This window comes from Zalophus californianus, chromosome 17, assembly GCF_009762305.2.
Source record: "Zalophus californianus isolate mZalCal1 chromosome 17, mZalCal1.pri.v2, whole genome shotgun sequence".
NCBI lineage: Eukaryota > Metazoa > Chordata > Mammalia > Carnivora > Otariidae > Zalophus > Zalophus californianus.
In genome coordinates this window covers 27,932,857-27,945,813 of record NC_045611.1, presented here as the reverse complement: position 1 = coordinate 27,945,813, position 12,957 = coordinate 27,932,857, and the positions used below count along the sequence as shown (strand labels likewise).

General features: G+C 57.7%; 1 protein-coding gene across 4 annotated transcripts in view; it reads left to right on the top strand.

The window, feature by feature from the left end:
- GNAO1 (G protein subunit alpha o1) overlaps window positions 1-12,957 on the top strand; it is a 170,255-nt gene that overhangs the window by 133,468 nt on the left and 23,830 nt on the right. For all 4 annotated transcript variants that reach the window (XM_027618514.2, XM_027618512.2, XM_027618511.2 and 1 more), the window contains exon 4: window positions 10,393-10,553. In XM_027618514.2, the coding sequence (XP_027474315.1) occupies window positions 10,393-10,553 (161 nt within the window). The remainder of the gene's footprint in view (window positions 1-10,392; window positions 10,554-12,957) is intronic.

Below are 12,957 nucleotides of genomic sequence, written 5' to 3'. Positions count from 1 at the left end.
GATGATGAAACGGATGGGTGGATGGCTGAGGGGGTGGACGGATGATGTTTGATGGGTAGGCACCCTCGATAGGTAGTATAGGGATGGATGGATGGGCAGATTTGATAGGAGGCAAGATTAGAAACCACCAAATCCTTGGTTCTGCTTCAGAATCTTTATGGGGACCAGGAAGGTTCCCTTCCCTAGGGCAAGTGGGTAGACCTAGGACGTCCCCCAGCTTCCCCCAACGGCCCTGTGAACTGACAGCGTGCTATAGGCACAGGCCTTGCTAAGACACTTAAGCCCAAGTAAGAAAGAGCCCCAAGGATATTTGGCCCTCAGCCATTAAATGCCCAACTGTCACCACTCACAAACACGCCCCACAAATGGCCAAACTGCCCCTGGTGGGGCACCCCGTCCCTGAAGGGCACAGTGAGAGAGCCGTCTGCCAGCCCAGGGCCGGGAGGTCCGGCCCCTGCCAGGGGGGTGAGGGCACGGCCCCGCTCTCCACCTCTGCCCCCACGGTCCCGAGGCCCCGCCGCAGACAGGAAGGGAGGGCTCTCCCTTGGGTGTGTGTGTGTGAACACGACTGTCGTGCTGCCTCAGGGCTAAAGGCCTGGGTGCGCTGGGCTGACAGCTACTGAGTGCCTGGCATGCCGCCCTGCCCACCATTCTCCACCTGCTGGGATTGTAGTCGGAGGCCAGCCCTCCAGCGGCTGGGCTCTTTGTGCCTCTTCCCCTTGAGGAACGGGGGGGGGGGGGGGCAGCCCCACAGCTGGAGGAAGGCCCTGCCTGGCCCTGCCCTGCCTGGTCTTCTGTGCTCAAACTGTCCCCTGAGCTCCCACTCCCGTTGTCCTGCGTGCTCCTGCCCCCTGGCGGGGGCCAAGGTAACTGCAACACGTGGGGCGGGGCGGGGCGGGGTCAGGTGGAGGCTTTCCTTGCAACTAGAGGACAGGGTGCGTGCGTGCGTGCGTGTGTGTGTGTGTGTGTGTGTGTGTGTGTGTACACGCATGTGTTCACACTTCACTTAGCCTGGGAGATTAGAGATGGAGCAAAACTCTGAAGGATCCAAGGCAGCTCCTCGGAATGGAAGGGGTGATTATTATAATTACTATGATTATTGTTATCAAGATGATCATCCTTGCCTGAAAAGTCTTGTACAAAAGCAGGCTTATTTTATGTCAGCTTGTTGTTTGTGTCTGAGGGACTTCATCTTTGCTTATAATAACTAACATTTGCAGGGCTCTTTATGTTGCAAAGCTGCGTCACATCCCTAGCCTGTTTCATCTGCACAGACAGCCCCGGGAGGTGGGAACTAATCAGGGAACAGAGGCTCAGAGAGGTGACATGGGTTGTCCAAGGTCGCAGGGCGAGAAAGCTGCAGAGCCAGCATGTGAACCCAGATCACCTGACCTAGGAGTCCTGCTCACTTCCCCCACCACATCCTTTGCATCTCATCTCTCGTGAGGGGAGAGGCTCTTTATTGTACCTGAGCTCCAAGCCTTTTTGCTGCTGTCTCTTGAAAAGTGCACAGTGCCCTGGAGAGAAGAGAAAGGTTTGGAAGAACCCAAGCATTCAAATGAAAGTGCAAGTAGCCACCCCGATTTCAGCTGATGAATACATCCGGGCACTTCCAAGCTCCTGGCAGCGTCCGGCAGGTGAATGGAAGTGTGTGGTGTTGGTTCCAGCTGTCTCTGGTCAGCACTCACTAGCACCCCCCCCCCCCCGCAGCGTGGCCCAGCACAGACACGCACCAGCCGCGTCTGTGGGAGGGGTGCGCCTGAGAGGCCAGCGCAGGGGCTGTCTGGGGGGGGTGGCAGCTTGAAGTCGGGGTGGGCAGATGGGCCAGGCCCCGATGACCCTGGCAGCCCTCGCCCCCTCCTTGTGGCATCGGTTCCGGCTCCTGAACCAGCTGGCTGATTGCAGATGGCTTTCAGGAAGGGGATCCCCTCACTCCTGGACACCAGTGGGCAGTCGCACCGATGACCCTGACGATGCCCTGATTGTCCCCTGAGTCTTGGGTGCTGCTTCCCAAGCATACTCATGGCTGGTCCCGAGCAGCCCAGGTCCTCCGGGGAGACCCCTGGCCTATAGGTCCCAGTGAGAGACCCCTGTATGCTGTCAGCTCGGGCGTAGCCACTCCGCCCCACCCCACCGGCACCCTGTTCTCTGGCAGTGGCCCAAGGCAGCCCAGCTCTGGGAAGCACCCTGTGCTGAGCTCCCCACCCCACCAGACGATGGAGATGTCCCCTCGGCCCTGTCTCCACATGCCCCTCCCCCGCCCCACCCCTTTCTCCAAACAGTTTTCTCAAGGGGTTCCTCAGAATTGTGGGGGTTCCCAGGAGGACCTCACCTCCACCTAGAGCAGCTTCAGGCCATTTACACATCAACACATGAGCAATTTAAATCACTGATGTGGTAAAAAGGAGTCCTGCAGGTTTCCTTGAGAAGTCACAGCCCCTCCAGAGCCTCCTGATCCTAAAGTGCTAAGAATGGCATCTGGCCCGCATTCACATTCCGAACACACTGTGTGGCTGTGCCCCAGAATGTTCCACCCTTTTACACACACGCGCGCACACACACACACACGCATCACAAGAGCGGGCAGGTTGGCCTCCTCGTCTCTCCGTGCCCCCCAGGCCGACAGGTCGGGGGGTAGGGCAGTGGCACAGCCCACCCTCAGTCCTACCCGTGTGCTGGTGCTGTCTATTTGTTCCCACCACAGGCCTGCGAAGAGCATGATGGTTCGGTCATTCCCTCGTCTCAGGGGAGGACACTGAGTCTCACAAAGATGAAAGCCCTGCTCTGGGAGCCCAGACTGGAGCCCGGGTCTGGGTGGCTCCTGAGCCCCCAGAAGGCTGCCCGGAGCAAGGCTGGAAGCCCGAGACGGGAGTGACCAAAGGGGATCCTCAGAGGGTGGGTGGCGTGGGAGCTGGACATTCGATCAGTCCCAGCAGGTGGAGATTGGTGGGCAGGGCAGCATGCCAGGCACTCAGTAGCTGTCAGCCCAGCGCACCCAGGTCTGTACCCCTGAGGCAGCACGACAGTCATGTTCTCACACACACCCAAGGGAGAGCCCTCCCTTCCTGTCTGCGGCGGGGCCTCGGGACCGTGGGGGCAGAGGTGGAGAGCGGGGCCGTGCCCTCACCCCCCTGGCAGGGGCCGGTCCTCCCGGCCCTGGGCTGGCAGACGGCTCTCTCACTGTGCCCCTCAGGGACGGGGTGCCCCACCAGGAGCAGTTTGGCCATTTGTGGGGTGTGTTTGTGAGTGGTGACAGTTGGGGCACTACAGGCATTTAGTGGTTGGGGCCAGGCACGCTGGTGCATGAGGGAGTCACAAGGCGAAGAATGTCTTGTACCGAACTCAGCTGCGTGGGGCCCTGCCAGACACACAGTCAGTGAGCAGCCTCATTAAGCTCCTCCCAGAGCTGTGTGCAGCATCCCACCAGACTCCCTCGAGTGTCCAGCATGGGGCCAGTGCCCACACCACACCTACTGCCGCACACACAGGAGACATGTGGGCCCAGACGCTAAGGGCGGAGGGGAGTCAGAGGAACTGTGAGGGTCCCAGCGATGGGGGGTAGGCCTGATAGTCTCAGCAGACCAGGAGGTGGAATCGTCAGGACTATTTGGGGTACAAATGCAAAAGTAAAACAGACCAACAAAACATCACCTCAACTGGATTCGGAAAAAAATCAAGGGATCGACTCCAGGAACTGGAAAGCCAGAGGTAGATGTGACTGCAGGCACAGCTAGGTCCAGGTGTTGACATGTTATCGTGTCTCGGGATGTCCCCCTCTCTCACCTCTGCTTTCCCCAGTGTTGGCTCCACAATCAGGTGGGCCCTCCCTTTGAGAGTGTCTCTTTCCTAAGTTTCTACAAATGTCCTGGGACTGTTTGGGCCACGGGGGGCTGCTCGTAGTCTAATTTAACAAATACGGATTCTTCGTCTATCCCAAACCGTTCACTGAGGCCGGCGGGATGATTGGCCGGGGCCAGACCATGTGTCCACTGCTGGAACCGGGGGACAGAGTCAGCCCCACCCCAACTGCTCAGGCTGGATCCTAGGAAGTGCTCTCCTTCAGAGAAGCTGGGACTCTGGGACCAGGAAGTGAGGGAATGGAAGGCATCTCCGCGGTGAGGGAATGAGACTGGGAGGGGGGGCCATCCTCACTACTGGCCCAGGAGGAGACCTGGATGGGAAGGTCAGGCCCAGGTGAGCACCTTCCCCTGGGTCCCCGACGCAGGCAGACAAAGGCACAAGGGACCCTCTGGCTCTATTAACTGCTTGTTAAGCTTGGCACCCACAGGCCCGGGCCCAGCCTAGCACCCTCCACAGTGCCCCAGAGCAAATTGGCCAGGTCCCTCCTTCTCTTCCAAGCCTGACCCTTTGTACCCTTCCTTCCGACCCTCTGTTCAGGGGGCTGGGCTGGGACCTGTGCGTCCTCCACTCTGGCCTCAGGGACAAGTCAGGGACCCTTGACTAGAGGACAGTAGGGAAGGTTGCCCTTGGCTCCAGGCTGTCCTACTTACTAGCTGCGTGGTCTTGGGCAAGTTCCCTCACCTCAGAGCCTCAGTCTCTCCATCTGTTAAACAGGATGGCTACCTGTAGAGTTACTGTGGTGACTAAATTAGCTACGGATACTGTTGAAATCAGCCAGATGAGGAGAGTCAAGGGACGGATAGGATGGAGTGAGAACCGGGGCCAGGCCTGATATTTAAGTGCCGAAGGCCCGCTCGTCCCATTAACGTTGCTGAGCACCGGCTATGTACAAAGCACCGTGTGAGACCTGGGGAACTGTGAAAAATCAGGAAACCATCCCCGCCCTGAGGAACAGGCTCACATGACGCCAGCTGTGACGTGTGGTCCGTGTGCTGTCGGGACAGACTCTGCTTGGGGCCATCCAGGAGGCCTTCCCCGAGGAAGTGACATTTGAGATGGGCAAGAGCCCAGACACAGATCATCTGGGCAGCAGAGCACCCTGAGGTGGGATAACCCTGGTTGGCCTGGGCAGCAGGAAGAAGGGCTGTGTGTTTGGAGCCCCACGAGAGCGGAAAGGTGGGAGGGGATTGGGACAGAGGGCTGGGCGGGGGCCTGGAGGCCAAGGTAATGAGTTGGGAGTTTAGGTATGATGAGAGGCTCTTGAAAGAGTTTAAACAGAGAGTTATTGTACCCATTAGGATTAGGTTTGACTATGAATATCTGAGCCTGAAAAATAATGATTTCCATAACAAGTTTATTTTAAACGTTTTAAAAACTGTCCAGAAGGTATGCGGTATCCACATATCGCAAAGCTCTCAAGGACCTAGGGCTGTTTTCTACTATCTCTAGGGTATGGACCTTGTCTTCATGATCCAAGTTGGCTGCTAGAGCTCCAGCCATTACATCCAAGTGTGACGGAAGGAACGAGGAAGTGAGAGAAAAGGGTGCGACTTCCACTCTACTTTGGTTGACCTCTCATTGGGTGGAACTTGTCACTTGGCCACACCCAGCAGCAAGCAAAGCTAGGAATTGCAGTCTTTTATGTGGATGTCAGTGTGCTCAGTTCTTTTTCTAAGGGAGAATTGATGTCACACTCACAGTCTCCTGCTGGCTACCGTGCGAGCAACAGACGAGAGAGAAGCAAGGGAGGGAGGGAGCCCTTGGGAGGGGGACTGAGGGCAGCCAGGAGAAAGACGGTGCTGGCTTGGCCCCGGGGAGACGTGTGAGAAGATGGGGAGAAGTGGTCTGACTGCAAACAGCTTTGACAGAAAATCCAGCAGGACCCCGGACATGGAAGGGAAGCAGCCGAACCAAGGACGACGCCTAGTCTGCGTCTGAGCCTCTGGGCTAGTGGGGGTGCCAGACGCTGGGCTGGGGGAGACCGGACAGGAACAGCCAGGGCAGCTGGGGGCGGCGGAGCGGGGAGTCGCTGCCGGCACAGGACCCCCAGCACCGCTGCACCTTGGGGGTTAGGGGAAGCTGGGAGGACAGCTCCAGCCCCTGGGCTGTCCCCTGGAGAATTCCCAGCAGGAGAGCTCTTCCAGCCTTCCCCACGCTGTGCAGTCATCCTGCTGGAATTCCGGGACACAGGTGGGGAGACCAACAAAGGAGGTGAGAGTGGCTGTGGTTTGTAAACCACCCCTGGCTGGGAGGCGTGGTATGGCTCCAAGGCACTCAGATGAGAGGGCGTCTCCCACTCTCACCCCCTTCCCGACTCCCTTCTGACAGACCTGGCAGAAACCGGGAAGGTGGGGCCCAAAGGAGGAAGTTGGGAAAGCTCTGGCCAGGTTCACCAGCCGCAGGCCACAGATAGGACAGATAGCAGGCCCACGGAGGGAGAGCTGAGGAAGACCGAGGTCTCCCAAGGTCACCCAGGCACTCGAGAGCAGCGTCAGCATGTAGGCCCCTGATTCATAGGCCTGTTTTTAGCCCCAGGTGGAGGCAGCACCCCTGCTCACCCACCCTGCCTGAGTCACTGCCTGCCTAGGGCACCCATCACCCAGGCCCCGGGGCCAGCTTTCCAGGCCCGTGGCCCAGGGGAGGCTCAGATGCTGCAGAAACTCATCTCCAGCACGTTTCAGAAGCTGGGAAGCCATCCTGTCTTGGTGGGCAGCCCTCCGTGTCAGCTGTGGGTGGCTCGGGATCTTTGGGACAGTACCCCGAGGGAGGTGGATCTGGGCTGGCCGGCATTGTGGGCTTGGCCTGCTAGCCTCCAAACCCATTGTAGCTCTCTGCCCCAGGTAGATAGCCGCCAAACTTGCCCACCCACTTTCCGCAGTAGACGGGCCTCTGACGCGTAAATAGCTACCTAGCTGGACAGCTCAATTCTGGGAAGTCTCCACGGAAGGCTTTGGCCCCACTTACCTTTTGTAGAGAATCTTTTGTCAGCCACAGAGTGCCCAGGTGCTAAACCTCATTTCCGTTGTGTCTCTCCCCACCCAAGGAACACCTGCAGATTTCCAGCAATTTCCCTCACTTCTTGAATCACCTGACATGGGTGAAGTAGTCTGTGTTTCCTCTAGCTCAGTCAGAGGACTGGGGGTTGGAAGGGCTTGAGGGTAGAGTGATCAACTAGTGATGAAGACCCGACACCAGAGGACCCGAGAGGTCAGGGATATGGCAGGCCTGGGGCACCCCACTCCCAACCCCCAGCAAGGGCTCAGCCCCACGGTGGGCTCCAACCCGTGCACGCTGAAAATGGGGGAAAGGCAGCTGGAGGGGTCCCCGGAATGCTGACACCAACTGCTCAGCCCAGGTGGATGCCGCAGGGCCCACTCTGCCCTGCACCCACTCAGCTCCCTGGACCTGCCTCTCCCAGTGCCCCGTGTCTTGTCGGGGGCCTGAACACGATAGTGCTTTCCTGCTGCTTTCTGGTAGCTTAATTCTTAGGGGCTTCCCCAGGAGTGGGACATGGGTCTTAGTGATACCGCTGACTCTGGGGCACATCCTCTCAGGCTGACCCTACTGAAGAATCCCAAGGGAAGCACATAGCCGGCCCAGAGTAGGGCGTTTGCCTGCCGGCCACCTCACGGCTTCCTTACCTTAGCTTCGCACACCTGCCCCCCACCCCAGACCCCTGCCCTGCACTGGAAGCTGGGCTGGGCCCCGCGGGACTGTGCGCTTGTGAACACAAAGGGGCCAGCGTGCCGCCGGTTCCTTGCCTGGCCCCGCACTCCCAGCCACACCTCTTGCCCTGCCACTGGGACGTCCCCCTGGGGCCACGAGGCAGACCTGTTCTTCAGAGCCCTCCGGGGTATTGTGCTGAGGGGCCGCATGGGGGGGTCAGGAGAGTGATCTGAGGCAGGCCCTGTCACGGGAGAAACGTGTGAAGACTCGGCAGGTAAGCTTTGCCTGGGGCTTGGGCTCAGACGGGCACCTTCTTGTCCTGATTTGGATTCCTCGAGAAGTTGACCCTGAGCACAGGAGTTTATTGGGGAGGTCATCTCAGGGGAAGTGACACAGGGAAGAGAGGGAAACAGGGAGAGAGGATGTCGTGCGGGTCAGGGGGCAGGGATGGGGGCTTGAGGCAGCCAGGGCTCGGGACCCCGGGCATCCTCTGAAAGCCTGGCAGACGCATCTCAGAATCACCTCCCTGTGAGGGCGAGGAAGCCCGGCTGTGTGCCCGCCGACTCCTGTCAGTCCCGAACGCTAACTTCCAAACCACGCAGCCTGCCGCCTGGGAGCAGAGTGCCCCCGAGGCAAAGCCGGGAAGCCAGGTTCCCTCTTCGGGAACCCACTGAGACCAGCGAGACAGGCGCCCAGGTGTGAATGGGCCTCCGCAGCATCTCCTGCTCCAATCTCGACGTGAAAAGCAGCAGCCCTCTCAAATGGAGCACAGACTCTGTGGCTAACGCCTGTCGCCCTTGCTGTGGGCCCTGCGTCAGGCCCTGTCGGCCATCCAGGTGCTGCAGTTGGGAGCTGCTCTCAGCACTGTGGGTCTTTATCCCAGAGGCTGGCCTTGGGGTCGGAGCCTCCTGATGTCGAGTCCCAGCTCCGGCACTTCCCACCTGTGAGCATAGGCAAGTGCCTTCCTCTCTCGGGCCCTCAGTTTCCTGACCTGTAAAATGGGGATAGTAACACAGTGACTACCGTGCTAGTTAGTGATGGCCACAACAGTACTAACAAACTCCCCTAACTCGGTCACTTGCAACAGCAATTATTTCTTTTCGTGGGGCAGGAGTTCAGCTGGGGATCAGAGACCCGGGGTGGCTCCGTTGTGCTCCGTGCATCCCTCATCCTCTTGCTGGGATGAACGAGGGAGCCCGGGTGTGTTCATGATGATGGGGGGCACCCAGCAGGACAAGCGAGGCTGTGCAAGGCCTCGGAAGGGCTGGCTGGGGAATTTCCACATCCTTATATGGGCCGGAGCAGGGCCCACAGCCACTCACAGTCAAGGACAGAGGAACTGTGTTCTGCATCCAGGGGGCAGGAACTGCAGAGACACGAGGCAAAGGGCATGGACTCAGGCAGAGGCGGAGAGAGAGACTAATGCAGTCTCCCACTGCCCCTCCATGAGGTGTGTGTGTGTGCGCAGGAGCATGCTTTGTAGGCCGTGAAGTGCTGCATGTGTGCAAGGTGCTGGCACGGGGGAGGTCCTGAGACTGCTCCAAGAGCCTCTGCGTCTTCAGAGACCACTGCCTTCCTGGTTTGGGGGGGTACATGTACGTGATCCATCGTCTCTGAGGACGGTGACCCTGCTTGGTTCCCAGAGGAAGGGAAGGCGGAAGACACCTGTTCATTGTGCCATACCGTTTATGCAAGTCCAACAGGGTCTCAGCCTCCATGGTGCACCTTGGGCAAATCGCAGCCCCTCAGACAAAGGAGGAAGGGGAGGGGGCAGAGAAAGGCAAACTCCCTCTCTCTCTCTTTCTCTCTCTTTTTTTAAATGAGGATTTTATTGATTTATTTGATAGAGATAGAGGGAGAGCACAAGCAGGTGGAGTGGCAGGCAGAGGGAGAGGGAGAAGCAGGCTCCCTGCTGAGCAAGGAGCCCAACGTGGGGCTTGATCCCAGGACCCTGGGATCATGACCCAGGCCGAAGGCAGATGCTTAACCAACTGAGCCACCCAGGCGTCCCTCCCTGTCTCTTTATTCACCCTTCAACCCTTCCCTTGTTTAACTGGGTCTGGACATCCCTGGCCCCCGGGGAGAGGTAGGCCATAGGTCAAAGGCAAATAAGTAACTAAAAATTAATAGAATTAAGTTTTGGGGGTGCCTGGGTGGCTCAGTCGGTTAAGCGGCCAACTCTTGGTTTCAGCTCAGGTCATGATCTCAGGGTCATGAGATTGAGCCCTGTGTCAGGCTCCTTGCTCAGTGCGGAGTCTGCTTTCTTGCCCTCTGCCCCCGCACCCAAACAAAGAAATAAAATCTTTAAAAAAAAAAAAAAATGAGTTTTAACCTTGGGCCAGCCAAGGGCCTAAGCTCTTGACATTGAATATTGACATAACTGGACAACCAGCGTCTTCATGCCCCTTCCCCCAGGGCACAGCTCCCCTGGGGCCCAGTCCCTCAGCTACCTGGAATTCTCAAGTAACCAAAATGTCCCTCTCCCTGATTTGCCCAATTCCAGGGACTTTGTTCTACCTGGGTAAGAAGTAGAGAAAAATTACTTTAGTCAAGAACAATGATTTTTTTTTTCCCAAAAAACAAATACTCTGCAAAACCCCAGGTTTTGAACTAGGTGAAAGCAGGGCTGCCCTGGTTGAGCTGGCGGGTGGAGAACAGAGCCCTGTCCGCTCCCCTCCTGCCCGCAGGAGACGCTCAGGCTACATGGGACATGGTTGGAACTGCTGCGTTGGAACGCAGGCCCTGACGGCCCTCGTCCCCCGGACTGTGTGCACACTGTCTAGTGGCTCGCTTCTCCTGAGCAGGCTGAGGGCTGAGCCGCTGTCCTGGTGCCTCAAAGTCGCCCCCCCCCCCATCCCCTCACAGGCCGACGCCAAGATGGTGTGTGACGTGGTGAGTCGGATGGAAGACACCGAGCCCTTCTCTGCCGAACTGCTTTCCGCCATGATGCGGCTCTGGGGCGACTCAGGAATCCAGGAGTGCTTCAACAGGTCTCGGGAGTATCAGCTCAACGATTCTGCCAAATAGTGAGTGTCTCGGGGCTGGGGTGGCCACCAGCAGGGCACGGAGGCCAGCGTGGAGGGAGCGGGCGCGCAGGGAGGGGTCCTTGGCTGAGGTCAGAACTGCCACGGGCGGCAGGAAAGGTGTCGGGAAGGAGAGCGGAAGGGTTTCTCCTCGCACCCCCTGGGTAAGGACGGGGCCCGGGAGCCAGAGCCCACAAGAGACAGCTAACAGTAGGGCTCCCAGGGCGCAGGGCCCGTCACCACCTTGCCCTGGACAGGGCCTGGCACTCCCGAAGGAAGGTCTTTAGTCTAAACAGCTTTTTCCCTCTGGAGAAGCCCTGACCCCACAAGTACAAATCAAGAGCCATATAGGCAGAAAATAGTCAACATGATGCCATTTTTGTTTCATTTTGTTTCATTTTAGAGGAAACACATGTTCCATTCCTCTATCTTGGAATATTTCAAATAAGACTAAGGAAATAAGGAGATAATCGAACATATCCTTTGATAGTGCCTTATAACCAAATACGGGGAAAGAAAGGAGAGAGAGGGGAGTGAAGGCGAGGGAAGAGGCTCGGTGGAAGCTAGAGAGGGCTGAAAGGGGGACAAAGGGAGAGGCAGAGAAGGTGGCCCGTGGGTGCTCTTCCGGTGACAGCAGCTCATCACTTCAGGCGTCCCTAAGGTTACATGCCCTTGTTCCCTAGATCGGGGCTCCACGCCCCTGGGAATGGTCCACGCTGTCTGCGCACGTGTCTTCTGTCCTGGAGACATTGGGACCACACCCCACTTTTGCAGTCTTGTGCCTGGATTGTCAGTGGGAGCCTCTGGGCTTAAACCCACAGTCTTAGGACGTGTGTGCTCCGCCACCGATCTGATTCAGCCATCCTCACCCCTGCTGCTCTGCGGGGACCGCTCTGCCCCCAGGAGACATTTGGCAAAGTCTGGAGACATGCTTGATTGTCCCGACTTGGACGGTGGTACTGGCATCTAGTGGACAGAGGCCAGGGATGCGGCTGAACATCCTACAGTGCATAAGATGGCCCTCCGTAGCAAGGACTCATCTGGGCCAAAAGAAACCCTGAGTTTTCTCATGCTGAGCCTGAGAAACCCTGGCCTACACCCTGGTGGTGTAGCAGAGGCGAGGGCCCAGAAAATGGCACTTGCTCATGGACATTGGGCCGTTTCCGTTGGCCACGATGGCAGCTACCAAACTAGGGACTTGAGTAAGGCCAAGCATCTTCCCCTTCTGTACACCTAGACTGTCTAGCTGGTGAGCCCTAGGTCCCGGGAGTCCCAGGTGGTAGTGAGCCGGGCCCCGGGCCCTGGTGAGCCACCTGGGACACCTCAGTGGGCAGGGGTGTGAGCCCGGGGCGTTTGTGCCCACAGCTGCCGGTGCACGCTCAAATCACTCCTCCAACAGACCCAGGTCGTCCCCTGGAGCTGTTTGGGTGGGGACCAGCTTCCCTGCCCCTGCTGGGCCCCAGTCCAGGGCCCTCCCATCCCCTCACTCGCCTTGAGCCATCAAATTGTGCTCTCCATTTAATTATAACATGAATACATGGCAAAAAAAAAAAAATTTTAACACTCCGGAGAAGTATAAAATTAATAGTAAACTCCTTCTCCCAGGGCTGTCCCCCTCCAACTTCTAACTGTTTCCGTTTCTCTGTCCCAGTGTTGTGCAGGAAAACCTGACCCTCCAACCTGCCATAGTATTTAGTGGCCTCCAGGATGGAATCGGAGGAGTTCAGCTCACCTGCCCACCTCCCATATCTCTGCCCCACTTCCACGACCAGTTTCTTGCTAGTTAGGGAATTACTTGTGGTTCTTCTGGTGGTTACCTTTATAACTTTCTTTTTTTTTTTTTTAAGATTTTATTTATTTACTTGACAGAGAGAGACACAGCGAGAGAGGGAACACAAGCAGGGGGAGTGGGAGAGGGAGAAGCAGGCTTCCCGCTGAGCAGGGAGCCCGATGCGGGGCTCGATCCCAGGACCCTGGGACCATGACCCGAGTCGAAGGGAGACACTTAACGACTGAGCCACCCAGGCGCCCCCCCCTTTGTAACTTTCAATAAGAAATTTGAGTCAGTATTTGTCAACTCCCCACCAAGTCAGCTGAGGAAACCCGGCTCCTTCTCTCTGTGTGTTTGTCTCTGGGACAGGGTCCGGGGCAGGCAAGGGCGGAACCCACAGCGGTCAGGTAAAGAAGGACCTTAAACCCTTCCTGGTCCAGGGTGGCTTTACGATCCTGGTTTTAGCAGCCAGATCCCCTTTTCTGACAGAATCCTGGGTGCGATATACAAAATAGTTAACAGTGGATTTGTTGTGACAGAGAGAGAGAGGGAGCCCCATAGGGCTGTCTCGGGGCCCAATTCTAGGGGGATGGTGTGAGTCGCTCCCAGAGGCCCAAAGCCCTTCACCAGGTCCTC